At 29.7% G+C, this 25,612-nt stretch overlaps 4 protein-coding genes across 4 annotated transcripts; all 4 read left to right on the top strand.

Moving 5' to 3' along the window:
- Positions 1-388: 388 nt before the first annotated feature.
- LOC112681922 (facilitated trehalose transporter Tret1-like) lies at positions 389-7,866 on the top strand. Its single transcript, XM_025552291.1, has 5 exons — positions 389-541; positions 618-753; positions 1,850-2,035; positions 5,456-6,244; positions 7,596-7,866. Exons 1-5 carry the CDS (start codon positions 506-508, stop codon positions 7,835-7,837), a joined length of 1,389 nt encoding a protein of 462 aa, XP_025408076.1. The 5' UTR covers positions 389-505; the 3' UTR covers positions 7,838-7,866.
- Positions 7,867-13,995: 6,129 nt separating this feature from the next.
- LOC112682663 lies at positions 13,996-15,603 on the top strand. The gene is made up of 2 exons (XM_025553342.1): positions 13,996-14,047; positions 14,180-15,603. The coding sequence occupies exons 1-2, from the start codon at positions 13,996-13,998 to the stop codon at positions 15,601-15,603; spliced, it is 1,476 nt and encodes a 491-aa protein (XP_025409127.1).
- Positions 15,604-15,949: 346 nt separating this feature from the next.
- LOC112682657 (ATP-dependent DNA helicase pif1-like) lies at positions 15,950-17,029 on the top strand. The gene has a single exon (XM_025553329.1). The coding sequence runs from the start codon at positions 15,950-15,952 to the stop codon at positions 17,027-17,029; it is 1,080 nt and encodes a 359-aa protein (XP_025409114.1).
- Positions 17,030-17,762: 733 nt separating this feature from the next.
- On the top strand, positions 17,763-25,403 carry LOC112681936 (facilitated trehalose transporter Tret1-like). The gene is made up of 5 exons (XM_025552313.1): positions 17,763-17,895; positions 18,000-18,135; positions 20,755-20,940; positions 21,517-22,293; positions 24,900-25,403. Exons 1-5 carry the CDS (start codon positions 17,860-17,862, stop codon positions 25,124-25,126), a joined length of 1,362 nt encoding a protein of 453 aa, XP_025408098.1. The 5' UTR covers positions 17,763-17,859; the 3' UTR covers positions 25,127-25,403.
- The last annotated feature ends 209 nt before the right edge of the window (positions 25,404-25,612 follow it).

The raw sequence follows: 25,612 nt of genomic DNA, 5'->3' as shown, positions 1-25,612 counted from the left end.
GCTTACAGAGTTAGTCAATTATGGCATTTTTTGGTGCTCTTTTTTAGGACTTAAGTTAACTTAGGTTAACCTACGTGTAGGAAAATAAGCAAAACTGATATTGAAAACCGGTATATACTTTAATGAGTATACTCAAGATAAACTAGATGGCTTAAAATTAATATCTTATCATTATCATTTGGATATAAGTTGTAAAATAAGGATGAAAAAATAATGAATTAACTTGATGATCTAATATGTACTTAAGTTGGTCGTGCTTAGTTTTAATTTTTAAAACATTAATATTACATCCACTCGATATATTATATATGTTATATGCGTTAATTCAAGAGGTTATATGATATGCATAATATATAAATACAACTTACTCCTAACAAAAAAAATTAGTATTGCATTGATGCGAATATCTAATTAGAATGAGCTGAAAATTCGATTAGTACTATACTGTACTCTATTTTTTTTTTTTTTTTTTTTATAAACAAATAACGATAGCCACATTCTCAAAATGCTGAACACTAAAATTATTCGCCATTTAAAACTTGTAAGTATAAACTAATACAAAAATAAAGTATTTAACCTAGTAATTTAAACTAATTCAATTTGTATTAAAATTTTAGTCATTATGTACATGTTTAATATCATACATTCAATTTGTTATTGGCTGTTCTCTCGTATTTTCATCTATTCTTTTAGCAAAACTAAAAGAACCGACGAGTCACATCAAAATAAATATCGAAGAAGAATCATGGATAGGTATGAAACTATTTTATAATTAAATAATATTTTTAGTTTTATAATTTTCTTTATAATACAGAAAAGAATCAGTTATTTTAACTTTCTACTTAATAAGATAATTGTCTCTCAACATAATCTGCTAAACATACATTTGTGGTTTCCAACTGATATAGAATTGTTGTAGACAAATTTTATTTAAAATGTATAAAACATGATGGGCTACTATATTTACAATTTGTCATGTTACATAACATTTTTAATCACAAAATAGTTCATAATTTATAAAATGTAATATGTATATGAACAATGATAGAACTAGTTTACATTTATCGCATACAATTCAGAATAATTAAATTTCTTAAATTTTAACTTTCAACCCCAATTTTATAATATAGTAGTTCAATGATAAATTTATTTAAATTAATTTTAATTTAATTTAAAAAAGATCGAAACTCCTAGATTGAATATATAAAATACAAAAATGAGTGAATTATTGTCTTAATTTTTTAACTTGTAACTAATATAACATTTCCCCTAAAAAAACAATTCTGGATGAAAGAAATCGAATGAATCAGCTTATACTACTTAAGAATTTTGAAATAATATAGTAGAACCAAACTTCTTAATAATGTAGGTTGAAAATGTTGATGTTCTATCTTTTAAAGAATGGCATCTAGGTATTAAGTAAATTATATTAAAATGTTATTACATCGACCCATGTTATCTAATTACAACCAATTAAAATTTGGAAAATATCGAGCATTTTATGTGTCTATAAACAGCATAAATTTCACTAAATTTCCTAACTATAAAATATTTTTAAAGTACTAATTTAAAATATGAATAAATATTTGAAGTCGCTACAATTAATATTTTTAAATTATAATTAAATAACTAATATCATTCAAATATCTGATTTCATTAAAATATCATTTTGTAACGCTTACATGCATTTTTTTCGATTTTTCAAGTGAGTAACTAATATTCTTAAACGAAAAAATATATATTTAAATTATGTAAAACTGCATAATCATGGCCTTAGTTTTTTATTTATTTTGAAAATAAAAGCAGGTACGTAAACTAAAATAAAATATAATATAATTTTAAATTTCAGCTAGTGTTCCAATACTTATATGCCCTATTGGTTTACTTGTAATTGGTGTCTTAGCGGATAAAATTGGCAGAAGAAAAGCACTTCAAATTGCTTACATACCTCTAATTACAAGTTGGTTAGTACTTGCATATGCCAATTCTTTAAAATCCATAATAATTGGAAGAATTATACTTGGAATTTCTCTAGGTAAGTAAGGTGTATAAATATATATTAACTAAATGAAATATAATATGTTGTATAAACTACAGGTGTTTATTGTTATCAACCCAACTAAATAAAAAGCGTAAGATATACATTTTTACGTGTTCAATTTGTAATGCGGATTATATATTGTATAAATTGATCAACAAACAAAAAATACGTTTTAATTGTGATAAATTTATTTAATAGAATAATACGATTTATTCTTTAAATAATGCATATTATTTTTTATCAATTTTTTAAAAATAAAGTTTAAATTAACAAAAGAAGAATCTTTCAGTTAAAACTAAAATAAAATAATATTATAAATTTAAAATAATAAAACAAGAGTTAGTAAACTGGATCCTAAATAACCTTTTCACGGTAAGTTGGATCCCGGAAAAAGAAAAATAATAGGTAAGTTGAGTTCCGGGAAAAATGGTAATAGGTTAAGTCCAAGGAAAACAATTTTTTTTTTTAAATATCTAATAATTTTTATGGGAAATCAATTTTAATATTATTGTGTTTTTTATTACATTTTCGGTAAAAACTTAAAAGATACGAATTTAACAAACTCAAATACAGTACGCTATGAAAAATACAGTGAAAATTTTCAGATTTCGTATACTCATGTCTGTGTATAATCATAAGAACTATCATCAATATTGGTGGTAACTGATAACTGACACATGATATACGACAAACTAATGTATGTTTATGCCTATATACGTGTCTTAATTAGGCATTATCAAAGTTACGACGTTACGAAATTATTTGATCACAATGGAATCGATAACCGATAGAAACAGTGTGAATTATCATTTGTAAAACGACTACGGCGAGGTAATATAGTAAGTAGTTGGGACTCAATTTACCTACAACCTTTTTTTCCCCCAGATCCAACTTACCTAATATTTTTTTTTCCCGGGACTCAATTTACCGCTTTCAAAATAAATAGAAAATATGGCGGACATTAAAATATTTTAATTTAAATATCCTGTTTCCTAAACTTGCAATAAAAAAAAAAAAAAAAAAAGAAAATTTACGTTATTAATAATCACTGTTTGAAAAAGTTATCAATAAAAGCGCATATAATTTATCAACATTATTAAAATTTCTATGGAAAATCACATTAATTTTTTTTTCACTTTTATTTGGAACAGCTTTGTAAATATATTAGGGGAACTGTAGGTACGCTAAAGCGTAGAAAAACTCATAGTATACATAGAAACTATCGCTGCCCATCCGACCAAGTACACACAATTCTGGAAATAGCAACACTGGACTAAATAGTGACTACGGCTAATCAATACATCACACCATGTTACAATAACAATTATTTTAAATGCGTGAATAGTGTTTGTACTTTTTTCAACTAAACTAGTTCTCAACTAATAAAATTAATAACACCAAAGCCTGATATACAAATAGATTATATATCTAATAAGTATATTTATACTCCTTATAGTTATTTTTAATGTAAAATTAAAATGAGTGTGTGTGTGTGTGTGTGTGCTTACTAAAGTAATACTATTGTTTTTTCTTTCAAATAGAAGTACTCATTTGAAATAAATCTTAGTTATAAATGTTTATTTTCAGTGGTAAAACAGATTATTTATTTAACTACATAAATATTACAAATTTCATCAATAGCAAATCATCTTTAGACTTTATTAATTAACATTATTTATGTGTTACTAAAAGTTTTAGGGCAATTTTATATTAATAATATTTTTATCTCGATTAAGTTAAGTTAAAAACTTTTGAGAAAAATGAATAATGTAATAGTTTATAAAATATAGTTTTCTATACTTATATAATATTCCTAAATGCTCAATAATGATTTTTTGTCGTATTAATGTTGCGTTAAATTATACTTACTCCGTCAACAATACCCCCTTGAAAATTTGCAATAATTCTGTAAAAGATTTAAGATTTGCCGTAACACGTAACCTGTGCCCTAATAAACATATCCAGATAATCTGTTGTAGAGCTCTAGTTGCTTGGCTTTATAAATCGTGTCTCTTCAGATTTTCACTTACTCCATTAAAATCTCTCTTCTGTTCATTACTTCGTCCCCTCCTTGAGTATGGAACCATACTCTGGGACCCATCGACCGCCTCTGCACGTAGTATGATTGAAAGGGTTCAAAGAAAATGCCTCCGTCACGCTGCTTACAAATTAAATATATCCTGTCCATATCATGACTATACACCAATCCAACGCCTGTTTTCCCTAGAGTCTCGCTGACCGTCGTCACTCAGCTAGTATTGCATTTCTTTCTTATCTTCTTTCCTTTAAAATTGATAATCACGAATCACTATCTCGTGTTTCGTTTAATGTCTCCTGTCGCCGCACACGATCATCTGTTCCGTTCCACATACCCTTATCCTCCTCAAACTACTATCTTAACTCACCGAACATCTTATACGCATTGCCAACACTGAACCTTCATTATCCCTCTAAAATTGATCCTCGTTTACTCAGAGCTTATACTATTATTTTTTATCATTGTATATTGTTTATTCTTGTATTATAGGGTTCGTCCCGTATTTTTAAATAAAATTAAATTAAAATAAAAAAATAAAATATGCTTTGTGAAGTATACAATATCGAACTTGATAGAAAAATGTCTACATTAAAATAATACGACAAACATAAACAGTGTTCGAAACGTATACTTAAAAATAGAACTCGTTCATGTTCAAGTTCTATAGTAAAATGAACGCATTCATTTAATTTTTTCTTATTTTATATTCATAAACCACCTTACCTGTCTTCTGTATAAATGAGATCTTTACAAAATGTAATAGGTATAATTTATATTCTGTTAATAACCTATTCCTAAACGTATTATAACTCATATTTATTATTTATACATATATTTTTAAATACTAAATAAATGTTAACGACCAAAAAAATCGTTTAAATTGACTAAAAATATAACCATCGTTCACGTTCATGTTCTATTTGAAAAAAACAATTAACGTTCATCTATCGTTCACAAAATATGAATGTGAACGCGTAAACTTGCGTTCATGAGTGACGTTCTTTCCAAACTCTGGGTATAAGTTATATCATATAACTTAACAATATACAAATAATACACCCTCAAACTCGACTATTTTGGTCGGTTTTGTTTTTAAAATTTCTTCTATCATGGTGTAATATTTTAACGGAAAATCGTAATTTACTCCAAAATTAAACTGTGTAGATTAGAATCTATAACGGAATTGCATGTGTTGTTAAGTCCTCATATCAAATTACAATTCGTACGTTTTACCACCTGCGATTGTGCGAATTATATAATATTTACATTTATTTTAGTGCGAATCATAGATGTACATATTTAAAAAAAATATATGTCGGCAAGAATCACACTTGTCGTATACATTTTGATGCGCATTGACACTTGATGACGAACAGGTTCGGGATTGTCGTGCACCTATCTGTACCTAGGCGAGGTGTGCCCAACCGAATACCGACAGCTGTCATTCTCCGTGGCCACGATCTTCGTGGGCGTCGGCATGATGTCCGAGTTCATATTCGCCATGTTCTTCCACTGGCAGACCGTGTCCATGATACTGTTCGTGATCAGCGTCATCGGATGCGGGTCACTTTTTCTGCTTCCGGAGACGCCGATGTGGCTGCGAAAGCAAGGGCGGATCCGCGAGGCGGAAGCGGCGAAAAAATGGCTGTGTGAGGACCGAACGGCCGCCGCCACCGTGGTCGCAGCCAACACGATTGCAGCCGCCGACGATGTGGTGGATGTAACCCGAACCGGATGGAGATTGGTGACGGAGCCGATCGTGTGGAAGCCGATGCTGCTGACGTTCACGTTCTTTGTGTGCCAGCAGGGCAGCGGCTTCTACGTGCTGCTGTTCTATTCGGTGGACATGCTGAAGGACAGCCACGTGCAGTGGGACGGGTTCACGGTCACCGTGTTTCTGTCCGTGGCCCGGGTTGTGGGTAGTCTGGTGTTCTCCATGCTGCACCACGTTCGACGGAAGACGCTCACTGTAGTCTCCGGCTGTGGCATGGCCCTATCGCTGGTCGTCATCGTCAGCTACATCCACATGTACAGGGACGTGACCGATCCACCCTACGGAATTCTTCAGATCTTCGCCTTCATCATGTACATGTTCTTCGCTCTTCTAGCCATGCTACCACTGCCTTGGATCATTTGCGGCGAAATTTTCCCGATGTCCATCAAAGGTTCGTACACGTGAAACAATTTGTCCGAAACATGCTAAACAACATAATAATAATAGCAATAACAATATATTTTATTATTCTGTCTGAAAATCATAAAATAACGGCTGGTACTGAATTGGTTCCCGATCTCCAATCCCACGTGCCGAATTGATTCCCATCTAAAAAAGGTATTTTATTAGATACAGTCGAATTAGTTCCCGTTTGAAAAAGGTAATTTTTTATGTATAGCCGAATTAGTTCCCGTTTAAATACGCACATTTTCCTTCTCGATTTTACAGGTTTAGGACTGTCAACTTTAAAGTAGGTTTGGTTAACAATGTGCGTTAATATGTGTTAAAAAAATAATATAAAATATATACAATTTAAATCGTTGATTTGGAAGTCAGCTTAGTCATCACTTAGGTATACGAAATACAAATAATAAAACATAATAAATAAAATTTAGAACCACTAATTTGCAAATTTGAATCTAACTTTCTTTAAATTTTCAATTATCGTAACCTTCTTATTAATGTACTCAGTCAAACAATTTTCCAAGTATTTGTTATTTCTTTCCTATTTGCTAGTAATTTGCTAGTCTCTAGTAATCTATAGTCTATTATATTTCTATACTCTATCTTATCGATATAATAATTGTGTCTATATGTCATACATATAGCTTTTAAAATTTTGTTTTTTGTTCTCTAAGCACTGGCCCGTTGGATTTTAATTTTTAATAGTGTAGGTAAATTGTGTTAAAAATTAAAATTGTCACTATTTTACCTGTACATAAACGGAAAATAATTCGGCTACACCTAATAAAATACCTTTTTCAAACAGTAACCAATTCGGCCAAAGGGAACCAATTCGGTTACTCCCAAAATAACACATACTTACAATATCTGTTTTACTAACAAGCTAAGAAATAATGTTAATATTCATTAGACTTCAGAATAAAAATACAAAAGTTCTAAAATTATTTGTTGTTGTTAGGTATGCATCTAATTAGTTCCCGCTCCAATATTCGAACTATTACTATACTTTTTTTTTTTTGGTTTACGGTCATTGAGACCATACCGCCAAACAAATTTCTCTCCATCTATCTCTATTTTCTGCCGCTATTCTCCATGGTATCTCTGGTTCAATGCTTTCCGCATTTCTTTTTACATAGTCTTCCCAACGTAAGCGTGGTCTTCCGAGGAGTCTCTTACCAACCGGGTTATCTTCGATTGTTGTTCTGACTATGGATCCTATTACTATTACTATACTACGGTTTATAAACGCTATTAATACATAATTATTTTATGTAAGCTCACACTATTGTTAAAAATTTAATTATAAATTACTAAATGATTCACTATTTTTCTTCTAGGTACCATATCTGGCATTATTCAAGTTTTCGCCTATGAAATTATGTTCATAGTCATTAAAATATATCCTTTCTTAGTATTGAACTATGGAATAGAATATGTTTTTACAGCATTTGCAGCCTTCTCATTGGCAAGTGCTTTTTTTGGTGCATTCGTAATGCCAGAAACGAAAGGAAAATCTCTCAATGAAATTTTAAGATCATTCGAGTCACGCAAAAAATCGATGAAAAATAATTTGCCTTGACATTGTAAATAAAATGTATCATATTACCTACATTTAATGAGATTTTTTTTCAAATAATGATTTGAGGAAGTTGTATTTTAATTTTATTACATATTATGTATTATATATTAGTTTAATAAATTAATATAATTTTATTTAACACAGAATTTAATATTTTATATTTTTATAACACTGAGTATGTTTTCACTGATATTTCTTAATTATACGTTAAATTTAAGTATATATTATTTATAATTATTTGTAAATATTTATCATTATTTTATTTCTTGTAATATACCTAAATGTAACACTTAATAAATGGAATAATAATGTATTTTTTATGTTTGTTATCATCATATTTTTGTAATATTTATGATTAATCTTTTCTTAATTAATTTTAACTTTCTGTTCAATGAACATTATAATTCTTAAATATATGATCGAACATTTAAAATCTTAATCAAATAAGCATATTTCAGTAGTACATAATTTAGTCAAGTTTTATTAATTTTAAAAGATATTTAATATTATTTTTCAGGGAATGTTTTAAATATATCAGAAAAATATAATGCTTTATTTTGCTAAATTTCATTTTTTTCAATGTTATACTATATATAATATACATATGTATGAAAAGTTTAACTTATAAAAAATAAATTTATTTGAAAAATAATAATTCTTTCCTTTCTCTATTGAAATTCTACATCATAATCTACAGTTCATTAATTAATGAATGCATGCATTCATTATATTTATTAAAGACAAATCAGAAAACATACAACAATATACATTAATTTAAAAAAAAAGTACTGAACCAATAATTGTTAAAATTAGGATGTTTCTTATAGGTGAGTGAACTAATTTATATATTTGAGGATATATAATGTAATACATATATATTTGAGGATAGTTGATATAGTAATAAAATAAAATTTCTCAATAAGTTATTTTAAATTTCTAATGGTCTAACGTTTACTAACAAAACATATGAAAAACATGAAATGTATTATATTATTTATAGAATAATAATCAAATATCAAATATATAATATTGTCTAATCAAATTCTTTAAAATACTCGATTTCGTCAATAATCATGTCTAATACTAAAAAACGTTTTCGTAGAAAACATTATGAATAATTTTGTAAATTTTCAAAATTTAAATATTAAACATGGAAATATTACAAATTATCAACTACAAAAATGTTTAGAACTTTTGTGATTTTTATCGAGTATTGTCAACATTGCTTCATTTATTTTATTAACGAGTAAAAGGTACGTATGAGCAATTTTTAATACATTTTCAAAACTTTTTTTCTAATTAAAATAATTTACCATACATTTTACGAAAACAAAAAGACAAAAAATATTAAAATTTTCAAATACTTTTAAATAAATCAAAAAAAAAAAATTTAAGTAATTTGAAAATTATACTATTTATAACGCACGGTGATATATATAATCAATACAAATTGTTCGGTGTGCTGTACATTTTAACGAATATTTTGTTTTTACTTTTTGTTGAATTTTTACAATCATAAAAAAAATATTCGGAACTTTATAAAGTTACCAGTAAAGTGCCAACTATACAAAATCACAAATGCTTTTAGAAAAAAAATTAAATTTTATGCCATTCGATTAGAATTTCCATACTAAGTATTGTAAAAAAAACCACGTTTAAATATACCTAATGATTTCCTGTGAAGATATTAAGGGTGATATGGGACTTATGGGACATACTGTATAATAATTAAAAATCAAATAAATGTCTCATTCAATTTTTGATTTAAAATGTAAATACATAGTGGCCATAACTTATTGGATTCACAATTAATTTATTTATTCAATAATAGACTCAAGACAGGCTCTCCTGATTTGTATGCTAACTAACTCACAGAAAATATCGTCTTTTGACTCACTACTCCGGTTAATGGGACCATTTGCCAACTATTAAATGATTAACAGTTGGATGGATTTCTCTCCATATTGAATTAGGAATAGGCATTATAAATATCGTTTTAACGTACTTTGAGCACTGCACTAATTGAAAAAATCCTTTATTTCAGAGATAGATTACATTTTTCTATTTTTCTATACAAACCATACATTATTTTTTTATTGTAAATTTTATTATTTCTCATTTAACTCACACATTATGTTGTTATCATACCCGTCCGGTTCTTTTTCTCATATTATTATGTTTAGCCGTTTAAGTATGAAATCGAATAATTTTTGATTACATTGATTACGATTCTGATCGGTTAACCGATTAATGCTGTGAATACCTACTAGGTGAAAAAACGACCGATTAATTGGTGTAAAAATCGATTAATCAAAACAATCGTAGTCCTATGTACACACGTACCTACGAGACGTCGCATCGCGGAATGATAATTGAAAATAAAATACTACATTATTTATTTTTATACTCGTATTGGATATCAATACGCGGAATACGATGTACCGTGGCCCGCGGGTTGCGAGGTATCACTTATGATGATTAAATGAATAATTGGGTGGGGTCTACGAACAACGTGAACGTACGCGCATGCAGATGTCACTGACAAACTAATAACGAAATATTTAGTTGGCCGTTTTTAGAACAAAAATATTACCTTACAGGAAAAGTGATCACTCATTGTAAATTCAATATTTTTACAATTTTTTTTTTTTAAAACTGATAAACAACAACATTTTACAGGCCACATTGAACTCCGATTTTGTAATTCCAATTTCAAATGAAAAAAATCTTAAAATTTACTTTTTTTTAAAGATTCATTATAAATATTGGGAATATATATCAATGAGGCCTGTAGAATGTTTTTCTCTATTAATATAAAAAAAAAAAATATCAAATTTGGTTGATTATACGGGACTGGATCCTGGAAAATTCATAAATTTAAAATAACTTTTTTAGTAGTTTTGACTTTAGGTAGTTAATAAGAAACAGTTTTTACAAAAAAAAAAAACTTAAAAATCTTATTGTATCATTTACTGCCCCTGAAGGGTTTTATTTCATAGGTAGTCTCTGCCCCTCAAAGAGTTAAAACTTCAATTGAATATACGCTTACAACTACAATCTTAATTATTTAAATAAATAATAGGTAAGTACTCACCAAATCACCGCTATTTACACCAAAATATAAAATTACGGTACAGTATAATATAATACAAAACACTATTGTCGGTTGGTTCTCTTCAGTGTTCAGCGGACAATATTCGACGTGTTCAGAAACTGAGGAGGAATGAATAATGATATCATTATTATCTATAGTAATACCGATTTCCGCCGTATTTCATGTACGTATGTATAGGGGTTAAACCATGTGTAAAAATAGTTCAGCCTCCGTGTAGTTATATGCACTTTGGCTATAGGTAGACTGGTACTAGGAAAAAAAAATTATTATTATAGGTTGACGTAGTATGGCGTATAGTGTATATAAACTTAACAATGGTTATATCAGTTATCGAAAAACGCGCGTACGTTCGCGAGACTGTGAAATAGTGAAATTGAGGAGACACTGATGATATTAATATTATTTATTATCCAATACGTAATTCGTATTTCGTATATATTATTATTTATTACATAATGTCATAATACTTAACTTACTTAGTACTTACCTATTTATTTTTAGTTATTAGTTTATACTAATAACACATCAACAAATCACGAATTGTCTCAGAACTTTGAATTTGTACTGTAAAATGTAGGTACAAAGTTGATCGCCGGACGCAGTCGTGCAAAATATATTTTGTACAACTTATGAATGTTATTATTAGGGCTCGGGACTTCTAGGAACTTGCATGTTTTTAAATAATTATCAAAAACATAGCTAAGTAATATATAAATTTGTTTCATAGCAATACAAGTTTATATTTAAAATTTATAGTTGCATGTTTTGCATATTTGACCATTTTTCATTTATAAGTGCATATTTGACCATTTTTCATTTTATATATGTATATTTGACAATTATTCATATGAAAGAGTAAGTTTTTAAATTTTATAAAAAAAAATTATGATTTATTTCTTCATATATCACGTGACTTGGAACTCAAGGTGTCTTATTGGTGCACTAACTGAATGCATTAAAATAATTAAAACTACAAAAACGTATACATTCTGCAAAAATTGAAGAATCTGCACAAGCTAAGGCTAATTATAAAAAATATCGAACATTTTAAATCGAAAAATTAATCTATGGATAAATTGCCTGCAGATATTGGTTATAGTGACCTACGATTTTTTAAGTTTGCACCAATAAGTTCCGTAGACGTGTAACGTTCCTTTTCTAAATATAAAATTATTTTGGCTGATAACAGGCAGTCATTTAAATTTTCCAACTTAAGAAATTATCTTATAGTTCAATGTAATGCTCAAGGTTAGAAGAATTATAACTATATTAAAAATAAAAAAAATATTTTCAAATTAATTTATTTTTAAAACCATTTAAATATTTTGTTTTAGATAAAAACTCAATATAAGATGAAAAAAAATTTGAAAAAAAAAAATTATCTCAGATCATCATATCTATCATATATAAAAATATTATTATAATTTATTACTAGTTAAATTTTTTTATTTAATTATTACAAATATAATTTTTTTAAATACATATTTTAATAGCATATTTATTGATTCTTTAGGGCATAAATGCATACATATTTTAAGGTTTTTAAGGGCATGAAGTCCCTAGCCCTAGTTATTATTCTTCGTCCATAATATACGATCGTTCGTAAGCATTTACGGCACTACGCATTATATTATATTATAATTATATAATATTCGTATATTATACGAACTTAATTTGGTATTTTGTACATGTGTAGCCATTATACGAAAATTGGATTTACGAATCTTTTAACCATGCAGATATTTTTCATACTAACCTAACACAGCGTACTTTATCCATATTTTTCACAGCTAAAAACTAAAAAGTACCTAAATATGTTACAATTATCTACAGAACGTATAGTATCACACTAACACGTACAGTTTATTCCAAATGAGTAGATCATTCTATTAATTTATACTTAAAAAAAGATTTACAATCAGTATACAACAAAAATACAAAAAGTAAATAGACTTTTACTATACTGGACCATTTTCAATAAAAGTAATGTTATATTAACTGCAGATTCCTTCAGATTTATAGAGTGTTTATAGGTATAGGCTTATATTATTGCTTATTTTTCAACTCTATTATATAAATATAAATGTATATTGATTATAGCTAATGTCGTGCACCCAAAGGGGATTACGACGGGTAGTGATGGAGAAGTAAGAAAACAACACTTAGAAGATTTTATTAACAAGTTTATATAACTTATTTTATTAAATAGACAAACACACTGTAACTATGAATATTGACATAAGGGAAAACTGTACAGGAGTCTAGTTGGTCACGACTAGTATTAACATTAACACAGTCAAGTTCCTTCTGTAACAATGTAATCAGATTGACTCCCAGAGCTTAGTGAGCAGGTGTGTTATATAGGAGCCCACTTGCGCCACAGAGCCTGGTACAAAAGTGGCGTGATGATCAAGAGAACCTTTGATTGAATCACGCAGTATAGCGTGATGCTGACGTCTTGTGGCGTGATGTAAAGCGATGACGCAAATAGGCCTGCTCATTACACTAATAATAATAATAAGGTACAGAGTTTGGAACCAAAATTAAAAATTCCGGTATTTTAACCGGAACCTTATTATTACCGAGACCCTTTTTTGATTTTATTAGAAACCTAAATCGAAACCGAATAAACTGATGATATTTGTTGGAAGATAATTTGTTGGTTGTATTATAAATAATAATGTTATACTCTCATTATTATACTACGGTATGGTATATTAAAAATATTAAAATATTATTATTAATAAATTACAGTAAAAATATTATATTAGTTATATAGTAGTAACTTAGTAATAATATTTTTTGAATAACGTTATAAATTCTGTATATAAAAAATATTAAAATAATAGTATTAATAAATTACTAAAAAAATATTATGTAAATTACGTAATCTATATATATATAAATTTCGTGTCACGATGTATGTTCGCGATAATCTCCGAAACTACTGGACCGATTTTGATGAAATTTTTTACACCATGTGTAATTTGGTCCAACTTAAAATATAGGATAGTTTTTTTTCAAATTCGCATCAAAAGATGCGATGACTTATGTACGTCATTACGGTCGACCTGATTTGTTTGTTACATTTACGTGTAATCCAAATTGGGAAGAAATAAAAAATTTGTTATTACCAGGCCAACAATCAATACATCGTCACGATATCGTTACACGTGTGTTTAAATAAAAGTTAAAATCTTTAATTAATTTAATCGTAAAATATTCAGTTTTTGGTAACACACGTTGCTGGCTGTATTCTATTGAGTGGCAAAAGCGAGGTTTGCCTCATTCTCATATTTTGGTTTGGCTTGAAGATAAAATCCGTCCAGAAGAAATTGACCAAATAATTTCTGCCGAAATTCCGGATCCACTAACTGACTCAGAATTGTTCGATATTGTTACCAGTCACATGATCCACGGACCGTGTGGTGCTTTTAACATGGCATCACCATGCATGGAAGAAGGAAGGTGTAAGAAACGTTTCCCGAAACCCTTTACCAATGATACTATTACGGATATCGATGGTTATCCATTGTATCGCCGCAGAGACCCTGAGCATGGTGGTCACACATTTACAATTCGAAAGTCGAATTCTATAAATGAAGTTGAAATTGATAATCGGTGGGTAGTTCCGTACTCTCCATTGCTGTCAAAAGCGTATAAGGCTCATATTAATGTCGAGTTTTGCAGTTCCGTCAAATCCATTAAGTACATTTGTAAATATGTTAATAAAGGAAGTGATTTGGCCGTATTTGAAATACAAAATATAAACAAAAATGACGAAATAGCAAGATACCAGATGGGTAGATATATAAGCAGCAGCGAAGCTATCTGGCGTATTTTCAGTTTTCCAATACACGAAAGAGAACCTTCTGTCCAGCATCTTGCAGTACATCTTGAAAACGGTCAACGAGTATATTTTACCGAAGAAAATATTCTCCAAAGAGCATTTGAGACACCGAAAACGACACTAACTGAATTCTTTACATTATGTCAAAAATCTGATGTATTCGGCCAATTTGCAAAAACATTATTATATACCGATGTTCCACGCTATTTTACATGGAATAAAATAGGGAAAAAGTGGGAGCCCCGTAAGCAAGGAAAACCACATCCATCGATCCCAGGCATATTTAAAGCTAAGACATTGGGACGACTTTACACTGTACATCCTAAACAACGTGAATGCTTCTTTTTGCGTTTATTGCTGGTGAATATTCCCGGACCAACATCTTTCGAATATTTGCGAACAGTGAACGATCGAGTGTTCAATACATATCAAGATGCATGTTGCGAGTTGCAACTACTGGAAGCAGATAATCATTGGGACTTGACACTTGCTGATGCAGCATTGACATCTACACCGAATAATATTCGTCAACTATTTGCAATAATTTTGACAACATGTTTTCCAACACAATCATCGACTCTGTGGGAAAAATATAAAAATTATATGACTGAAGATATACTGCATCGAATTAGACGAACAAATCAATGTCCAAATTTAGATTTCACACCAGAGATGTATAATGAAGCATTAGTGTTGATCGAAGATTTATGTATTTTAATTTCAAATTTGCCACTTAGTCATTATGGAATGTCATCACCTGATCGCCCGGCTGCCGACTTAGTTAACACTGATTTGCAATGAGAAAAACAGTACAATGACGTTGACTTAGCTACAATTATTGTGAATAATGAGCCATTACTGACAGCCGAACAAAAAAATATTTATAATCGGATAATGCTGACCGTTGATGCTGACCAAGGTGGGTTTTTTTCTTAGACGCACCAGGTGGAACAGGTAAGACATTCTTAATATCATTAATTCTTGCAAAGACACGTTCCCAACAGAAAATTGCTTTGGCAATTGCATCGTCAGGCATTGCTGCAACTTTGTTAGATGGTGGACGAACAGCACATTCAGCATTGAAGTTGCCATTAGACATTCATAACAAACCAAACGCAATGTGTAACATTAAAAAAAAAAAAGCGGAATGGCTACAGTGTTGCAAAAAAGTGCAATAATAATTTGGGATGAGTGTACTATGACTCATAAACATTCACTTGAAGCATTTCATAGAACTATGCAAGATTTGAAAGGCAACCATAAACTTTTCGGTGGTACTGTTATACTACTGTCCGGTGATTTCCGGCAGACTTTACCAGTTATTCCTCACTCTACTTTTGCCGATGAGATCAACGCATGCTTAAAACAATCGTTTTTATGGACAAGTGTTGAGACACTTCGACTGACTATGAATATGCGAGTACAATTGCAAAATGATCCAACAGCACAAGTATTTTCTAAACAATTGCTGGATATTGGAAATGGTGAAATTGAGTTGCATCAAAATACACAATACATAAAATTACCAGATATTTTCTGCACTGTTGTTGAAACGAGAAATGAACTAATTGAGAGTGTCTTTCCGGATATATTGAATTATTATTTAGATCACAATTGGCTCTGTAATCGTGCTATTTTGGCAGCAAGAAATGTTGATGTGAACGAAATTAACTTCCATATACAACAGATTTTGCCCGGTGATTTGATGTCTTTTAAATCAATCGACACAGTTATTGATGAAAACGAAATCGTAAACTTTCCAACTGAATTTTTGAATTCTCTGGATTTGCCAGGAATGCCACCACACAACCTTCAATTGAAAATTGGTTCACCAATTATTCTTCTACGTAATTTAAACCCACCTCAATTATGTAATGGTACACGTTTAGTCATAAAAAAAATGACCGAAAATATTCTTGAAGCAACAATTTTGTCGGGAAAATTTAAAGGAGATATCGTCCTGTTGCCACGTATTCCACTGTTAGCGTCGGAATCTTCAATACCGTTTAAAAGGCTCCAATTTCCGATTTGTTTAGCTTTTGCGATGACTATAAATAAATCTCAAGGCCAAACAATGTCTATTTGCGGTTTGGATTTGGAAAACACATGTTTCTCACATGGACAGCTATATGTTGCCTGCTCACGTGTAAGAAAACCATCAAATCTCTTCGTGTTAGCGAAAGACAGGTTAACCAGGAATGTTGTACACAAAGTAGTACTTAGATAATTTTTAGTTTTAATAATTTAATTTATTTTTGTATGTTTTTAATGTATATAGTATTTTTTGTAAGTAGGTCACTGATTACAAACAATAATTTAATATAAGATGAATAAAATGTAAATTCAGAAAATATATATTTTGGTTTGTACTTAATTTCAACTTTTAGATACTTTACCTATTACTTTTAAATTTTCTCATGCATAATAACACTAATACATGGCCTACGAAAATGCTAAAAAACCCACTAATACGCGGCAACGCCGTGTCGGGACAGCTAGTTATAATATAAATATAATATTATTTTTGTAATAATATTTTTTGTAAAGGAAACATAATAATATTATATTATTATCATTACACAATTGCTATCTGGGTATATATACATAAATGCATTATACACACATATCTTGTTTATATTAAATTAAAATTTCAATAATTATTTTAAATTTAAATAATTGTATTTATTTATTTTTTTTTTTTTTTTTGTTAGTCTTTCGCCTTATTGACTTATTCGGTTAATTGAATTGAATAACCTAGTTCAAAAGTGAGTACAATAACTGATGACCACTGTATTTTAAATAAAAATAAATTTTAATAAAAATAATGTATGTTAATGACCTTAAAAATATAAGCAAAAACCAATTATACAAAATTAAATTTATAGATTACTCAATTGTCAAATACTTAATAAAGTAGATTCAAGTGGAACTATATCATATCATACAATAGTAGCCATACAGTTACGACTTATAATGGTTGAACATTGAATTTTAATACTATTTTATAGTATTGTGTGATAGTATATAATTATTAATATTCCTTTAGTAAATTTTAAAATGTTGGGCTCTAATTGTCGTCTCCATCTTAAACTTGTGAGTAAAATTAAAAATATGATTTATTTGCATTTTTAATGTATATTCATATTGTATTATTGTTTATATTGTGTATATTGGTGTATTCATATATTTACCTTTAGCTGTACACCACCGTCTTAATATCATATATTATGTTCTTTAATGGATGTTCGTTTGCATTATCGTCTACTCTTTTGCCAGAACTTCGATCACCTTCGTCACCGATTCAAATTGATGACGAAGACGCATCTTGGATAGGTATGTAACTTCACGCTTATAGATTCTGAGCGAAGTGAGGTATGTACCGATTTTAATAGAATTTTTTTTTTTTATAATTTTCCTATACTTGATTTAATCTGAATTAATCTGAAAATCTTACTTATTAAATATAACTCGCTTTTTACCTAAATTTATGTAACATCTTGTACTATTTAAACTCTAAAATCGACACTTCTATCTAAAAAAAAATTGTCTAAATACTCTATTTTTAATAATTAAATTCATTTAAAAACTATTTGTATGATAAGTTCATAGGTGTACGCAGACCTCTTTTTCAGGGTATGCAAAAGGCTGCCACTGCCTACTCCCCCCTAAAACTGAAAGTTAATTTAAGCGTTCGAAATTCTGGTTCTTAATGACTATTTAATTTAAAATTTTAATTTTTTTCCTGAAAAAAGTGACTGAATAACCATTCCTTAATCATTGTAACTGTCTTCACAATTAAAATTTAAGATAAATTACGAAAAAAAAAAATTAAATACATAGCACTTGAAATGATTTGAGTAATACGTTTAAATAAGGTAAATAAATAAAAATGTAATTATATACTTAAATGAAAAACAAAATAAATTTAATAAATAATCAAAATTAATCATAAAACGATTTTGCGTACAGTTGAGTTCTTAATATCACCAATAATGTTTTCGGGATTTTAATTTATAGCCATTTCTTGTTCTGTAGTTGATAGCTATTTAATCTCGCTTGAATTATTGTACTTCTTAATTTTATTAACACATTAAATCGTTATTATAGCATATGATTTGTGTTTCAAAAATAAATTAAACTGTCTGGGACTGAATATAAAAATATAATAAAAATCATAATGTAATATAAAATCACATAATATACATAAGACCAAATATGTCATAATTTTTATTTATTTTTTGTAATTTTAGAAAGAAGGCTCTATGTTTAGGGTTAACTTTTTCAAACATACATATACATTATTTATTATTTTTTCAATAATTATGACAAGCGTTTTTCATTATATTTTGAAATTTAATATACATTCATATATTTGACAGTTATTTATTATGTATAAGTTTACAATTATAAGATTAAAAAATCGGTTAGTTATTTATGTTTTGACTATACCACATGCTTTTTAACTATTATGTAACTTATTATTTCTGTGTAGTAATTGTTAATCGAGAAAGACGGTTAGTGAGGTGATGGATAATCGAAGTACTACTATACTGATGTGCATTTATTTTCATTACTAAATATTAGAGGCATTTAGTAATCTAATTCTGATCAATCCATTGATCACTTTGATATTATGATGGGTTATAGTTGATCTATCGATTTTTCTGTTAGTCTTTTATTTCCTTGACACTAATGGCATGATTCTTTGATTTATGTTGTGTGCGATTCATCCATTTAACTGCCTTTAAGTGTTTCGTAATATGATTTCAATATTCCATTGGCTGTATTTAATATTACTAAATAAACTAATAATCTCGTTTGGTGGTTCAGAGTACGTACAATAAAATATATCATTAATATTTGTAAATTATTTCAAATATTTTGATTTTCAATAATCAATAATTACATCAACAGATCCTTCGGTGCAATTAGTTAATTAATTAAATTGTTAATCCTATCAACTGTATAATATTATGCTGATATATGATCACGTAAATGTATTATTTAACTATCTATTACAAATTATTTTTAAACAACATTCAATAACAATTATATGAGTAAATTAATTGAGAATATTTTGATAGTCATTAAAATTTGTTATTATAGCAACAACAATTAATAACAATAAACGGGTTAGTTTAATATTAAATTGTATCACGTACACTAACCAATATAATACCGCTACAACATATAATAAATAATGTCAATTTATCAAATCTTCATGGTTCACGTTTTCTTTCAATTAAATTATCTGTCAATATTATTTTATAGCATAAATTTATTCTTAGTCTAGAAACAAATAATAAATTGAACGAACCATTTCACCACTATAAAATTCATTGCTCATACTCACAACAAGCAATACACATTGGTACGTATAATATTTATCAAGTAGGTATTCTATATTCTGATAGATATAACACACTAATAATATTGTATTTTATTGTTTTATAATACTGTATGTGTAACATAAGTATACATATAAATACATATAAAAATTAATAAATGAATAGTAAGTTGTATGTGTTAACAATCAGTTTGAAAAAATACATCATTGAGTTTTACAATGTTATAAGTATAATAATAATAATCCCTACTCAATCGTATCTTTGTTCATTTACTAGAGTGGATTATTATAAAACATAAAAATTATAATAATATTGATGAATTTTCAACGTTCAATAATGTTAATCTAAGGTTTTAAAATATTAAATCATTTTAGATAATGAGATAGAGGTATACATACTCTCAGATGTTTATAAATAATAAGATTGTTGAGACTACTAAGAGACACCGATTAGTTTTTTTTTTCTTTTTTTTTTTTAATAAATTATTCTATTTTTTGTCATATTATATATTTCATATTTTACAATACATAACCAGTTGAAAAGTTAGTCGTTAATTTTGAAAAATATTTTAAAATTACTAAAAAATTATGTTTTTGAATTTTAGCTAGTATTCTGTATCTGTTGTGTCCCATTGGATTAATCGGAACCGGGGTACTATCCGATAATATTGGTAGACGAAAAGCACTTCAAATAGCTTTTATACCAATATGTTGTAGTTGGATAGTACTTATGTATGCCAATTCTGCTTTCGTGATTATAATTGCAAGACTTTTAATGGGTGTTAGTACTGGTATGTTATATTTTTACAAGAATATTAATAAGTAAATTATTGTATAACTGGCTTATAGAATTATTATATTTGTAAAATATATCATATTATCATAAATTAAGTAAATAATGATAATAAGTGAAGTTTAAATACGTCTAGAAGATAGGTTAGGTATACATGATGGAACTTTATCATAAGAATAATTATCACTTAAATTATTATTTTGTTTATTTACTATAATAGATATTAACCATATTTATTAAACATAAAATTAATAAAATCATAATAGTAATAAAAATGAATCAATAGTGTCAGAAATCGAATTTCATACGCGACAGTTGGTTAGCAGACCACAAAGACACGAATATTAATCTATGAAAAAATAGTTAAGTTAAGTTAATAATGTTAAGTGATTGTAGCAACTTAACTAAAAACAGTTACCTGGATTGTGACCAAACGTAATCGTAGCGAATTCAAAGAAACTAAAATCAACTACATTACTCGATCCCGAAATAAATAACCATTTGCAAAAACAAAACGAACACATTTTAGTATTACGCGCTTTGTAAGGAGAAAAATATCGTTTGCGATTTTCAGGTATTATGCCGTTCGTGGTGTTGTATCTGGTGGAAGTATGTCCCCGCGAACACCGGTCGTTGTACATGTCGTTGATAAACTTATCCGTGAGCATCGGCATGGTGACCGAGAACGTGATGTCGTTGTTTTTCGGCTATCACGCGATCGCGACCATACTGGCCGTGATGTCGGTGGCCGGTTGCGTTTCGCTGTTCCTGTTACCGGAAACGCCCATGTGGCTCCGGTCCAAGAACCGGGCCGGCGAGGCCGAGGCCGCGGACAAGTGGTTCGGTATCGAGCCACCGGCCACGGTAACCGCGGTCGACGCGGAGAACGGCTGCGCGTCGTCGCACGGCGACAAGACGTCCGGCTGGTCCGTGTACACGCGCCCGACCGTGTGGAAGCCCACGCTGATCATGTTGGCGTTCTTCGTGTGCCTGATGGGTAGTGGCATCTACGTGCTGCTGATGTACTCAACGGACGTGTTGCGCGGGTCCCCGCTGTCACTGGACCCTAAGATCACCGTTTACATGTCCACGGCGCGGCTCGTGGGTGGCGTGGTGTTCTCGTTGCTGTTCGAGGTCAAGCGCCGGACACTGATGGTCTACTCGAGCATGGGCATGGCCGTGTCCGTCGCGGTGTTCATCGGCTACATGAAATGGTACGCGGGCTCCGATGACCCGCCATGCGCCGACGTCGTGATCGTCGCGTTCGTCTGCTACGTTTTCTTCTCGCTGTTGGGCGTCATACCTTTGGCCTGGATGATCAGCGGCGAACTGTTCCCCATGGAAGTCAAAGGTACGTAACAGTACGTCGACAACGGTACCGTCGAACGTTTGCCCTATCGGCCGCCCCACTGCCCGTTCGCTTTATCGGCTGCTCAACTGTTCGTTTGCTCGCCGTTTATAGTAATTGTGCAGTGGTGCTGCATTCGTCTAGCATCTTCCAAGACACTCAACTTAACTTAATGTGATTCGTGTGTGATAATGTAAGAAATGCAGGGGGAACTTCAATGGCAGTCATCGATATCCACATGATCCCATGGAAACGTAATATTATTAGGAATGAGATTTTAGATAAAATTCGTATTTAAACCCGAAAAGAATGGAAGGATGAAATTAGTTGATCTTAGAAAGAATGACTCCATAATACGATTAACCCGTGTATAAACATTGAATAAAACAAATCTCTTTGAACGTTTTACAAAAAATAAATTATAATTTTAAACTGTACATACGTTAAAGTATATGACCTCACTCAGCGGTGAGTGTCGACAGTCACCGGTGTTTGTCGAGCTTTACCGATTATTTTGGTGAATGTTGTCTATTTTTACAGGTAACATACATTGCAGACATTTACTGGTGATTGTTGGCATGTACATTAGTTATTTTTTGAATGTTAATAAACGAATAATTAATAATTAATATGAGATACAAATGGACAGTAAGAAATAAGAAATAAGAAATTCTTAGTTATAAGAAATAAATTTAGATTTTGTCCAGCAAATATATAAACATGTATGATATGCTCGTCCCAAGAAATTGATTGGAAAAACTACAAATCAAATCCGAAATGCGTCAACTGTGGAGCAAACAAACCGTCTAATCTCCAAGATTACCTATCACGTTTTGGAGCAATCATCCAAAGGTGCAGAAAGACAAACTATGGAACAAACTCTACATGATGGATTTAAAGATAATTCAAATAAAAGCAGCGATAAACCACAAAATAAACGACGAACTTCTAAACTGCAGTCAAATGAACGACATAGACATCATACTCTTTCAAGAGTCATACACAAGACACAAGACACTACAACCTAGTAAGATTCGAAATCCCTCCTCACAGAATAATATGATACAAAGAACAACATAGAAAGGGAAGAGAGAGCATTACCACTTGGGCAGCAATCGTAGTACTCAATCTAGATATTAAAATGATAGTACTACAACATATGGTACAAATGACGAGATGCTTCCAAAAATATAATTTGATGATCAACTGGCAAAACACTAAAGTTATGATGTACCAAAAAGAAGAACGAATCCGTAGAATAAATATCTAAATGGAGAACAAACTGCTTGAACAAGTAGAACATTATAAATACCTAGGCAGTATAATCAACCAAGATGGAAGACGCAGAAATAATATCAAAAATCGCATAAAGTCAGCATTTATGAAAAAGAAAAAAATTGTTATTCTCCAATAATATGAGTATTAAGATGAGAAAACGTTTCATAAAAGTATATGTATGTAGTATGGCACTCTATGGTTGCGAAACATAGATATTAAATAAGGCAGAACAACGAACACTAGAAAGCTTCGTAATGTGGTGTTGGAAAAGGATTCTGAGAGTGAGTTGGATATAACACCGCACTAACGAAAACATACTCAGTGAAATAGATGAACGAAGAGAGCTCAAAGCCATCAGAACAAAATGATGGAACATGATGGGTCATATACTGAGACACGAAAATGAACTAACCCATAGAATAAAGAAAAGATAATTGAAAGTAAAAGTCACTGAGAACAAGTTTCGAAACCTTGTGATATGGCAATAACGTTTTAAATCTAAATATTATCGAAAATATATTATAATAAATATCTTATTCAAGTGCGGTCAACATTTATTAAATTTTTTTTTTTTTCAATCTTTAGATTGGTTAAATTACTTTGATGGCTCTCCACTTATCCCTATCCATTACAGCTACTTTTAGTTCCTTATAATTGGTTTCCCCTATATCGTCTATGATCTGTTTCATAAATGGTGTTCTTGGTCTACCTCTTCCAGCTTTTCCTTCTATTTTTCCTTCTATTATTGTCGTTATCCATTCATTATTTCTCATAATATGTCCGATTCATTTTTTCCTCCTTTCTTTGATTGTCGTCCATATTGCTTTTTGTTCGTTCATTCTTAGGTATACTTCCTCATTTTTTAACTTTCTCTGTCCAAGAAATTTTCAGTGCTCTTCTCCAACACCATGTTTCAAATGCTTCAATCTTTTTTCTTTCCGCTTTTAATATCGTCCATGTTTCTGCCCCATAGAGAGCTATACTCCATACAAAACTCTTTATAAGATTTTTCCTGGTGATTAAGCCAACAGTGTTTGCCGTTAATAGGTGTTTCTTTTGGTAAAATGCCTGTTTTGCTTGTGCTATTCTGTGCTATTAAACACTAGTTGTTCATAAATATAATATTATAATTTATATAATTTATATACCCGTACAACTTGCGTTGAATTAATTAATAGTTAAATAATAATTAAAAGTGTATAACAGATGGCAAATATCTCTTGTGTGTATCGCAGATTATATATTTTTAATTTTATTCAAAATTATTTCTGTTCACATAAAAATAATAAAATAACTACAAGCACAAATAATCTATAATTTTTATATTTCAGGTAAAATGTGCGCAGTAGTTAATATTTTCGGATATTTAGTAGTGTTCATAACCTGCAAAATATATCCAGCAATGTCATCGACTTTTGGAGTGTTAAATATTTGGTCAATATTTGGTGGATTTTGTATTATCACTGCACTATTTGGTCAATTCGTAATGCCAGAAACAAAAGGAAAATCACTCGATGATATTATAAAATCATTTGAATCGAAAAAGAGCTCAACTTGAGTAGACACTAGTAATGGGTCAATAGCTATGACGAAGTGGCGGTAATTAAATCGGGTTAAATTGAAAACTTTGATCAACTATTTCTAAATCTTTAAATTTTCTCTGTCATAAATGTATGTACAGCGTTCACACAGCATTCAATGCAAATATATTTGAAGATTGTACTCACAGGAGGTAATAGGTAAAGGTTATGCATATATTGTTGTTACCTCTTTAGTATTCAATAGTTTAAGTGTTAGAATAAATATCGTATAAATATATATATATATATTGTATATTTAGTAGTAGTATTTTGTTTATGCAATTTAAATAATATTGATATATAAATGTACATTTTATTACCAACAAATAAATAAATAAATGATTAAAATTATTTTTGTGTCAATATGAAAGAAACTCATTTGCGCACAATATTTTGAACAATGAAAACCAGCTTTTAGGTACAATTTTGGGTGTACAGGGTGTCCGCATGCTCTAAAAGCATAA

Source organism: Sipha flava, unplaced genomic scaffold (genome assembly GCF_003268045.1).
Source record: "Sipha flava isolate LNK unplaced genomic scaffold, YSA_version1 103_pilon_pilon, whole genome shotgun sequence".
NCBI classification, from domain to species: Eukaryota; Metazoa; Arthropoda; class Insecta; order Hemiptera; family Aphididae; genus Sipha; species Sipha flava.
Note: the sequence above shows the minus strand (reverse complement) of the source record. Positions and strands in the feature narration are given on the sequence as shown.

What these genes read in the sequence shown, in the direction of transcription:
- LOC112682657 (XM_025553329.1), top strand. Translation starts at nt 15,950, where the DNA reads ATGGCTACAGTGTTGCAAAAAAGTGCAATAATAATTTGGGATGAGTGT.
- LOC112681936 (XM_025552313.1), top strand. Translation starts at nt 17,860, where the DNA reads ATGTTGGGCTCTAATTGTCGTCTCCATCTTAAACTT. An exon ending in GTCGTCTCCATCTTAAACTT is followed by an intron (nt 17,896 to 17,999) that starts GTGAGTAAAATT and finishes ATTTACCTTTAG; the next exon opens with CTGTACACCACCGTCTTAAT. An exon ending in GTTCCCCATGGAAGTCAAAG is followed by an intron (nt 22,294 to 24,899) that starts GTACGTAACAGT and finishes TTTATATTTCAG; the next exon opens with GTAAAATGTGCGCAGTAGTT.
- LOC112682663 (XM_025553342.1), top strand. Translation starts at nt 13,996, where the DNA reads ATGACTTATGTACGTCATTACGGTCGACCTGATTTGTTTGTTACATTT. An exon ending in TTTGTTTGTTACATTTACGT is followed by an intron (nt 14,048 to 14,179) that starts GTAATCCAAATT and finishes TAAAATATTCAG; the next exon opens with TTTTTGGTAACACACGTTGC.
- LOC112681922 (XM_025552291.1), top strand. Translation starts at nt 506, where the DNA reads ATGCTGAACACTAAAATTATTCGCCATTTAAAACTT. An exon ending in CGAAGAAGAATCATGGATAG is followed by an intron (nt 754 to 1,849) that starts GTATGAAACTAT and finishes TTTAAATTTCAG; the next exon opens with CTAGTGTTCCAATACTTATA. An exon ending in TATACTTGGAATTTCTCTAG is followed by an intron (nt 2,036 to 5,455) that starts GTAAGTAAGGTG and finishes GATGACGAACAG; the next exon opens with GTTCGGGATTGTCGTGCACC.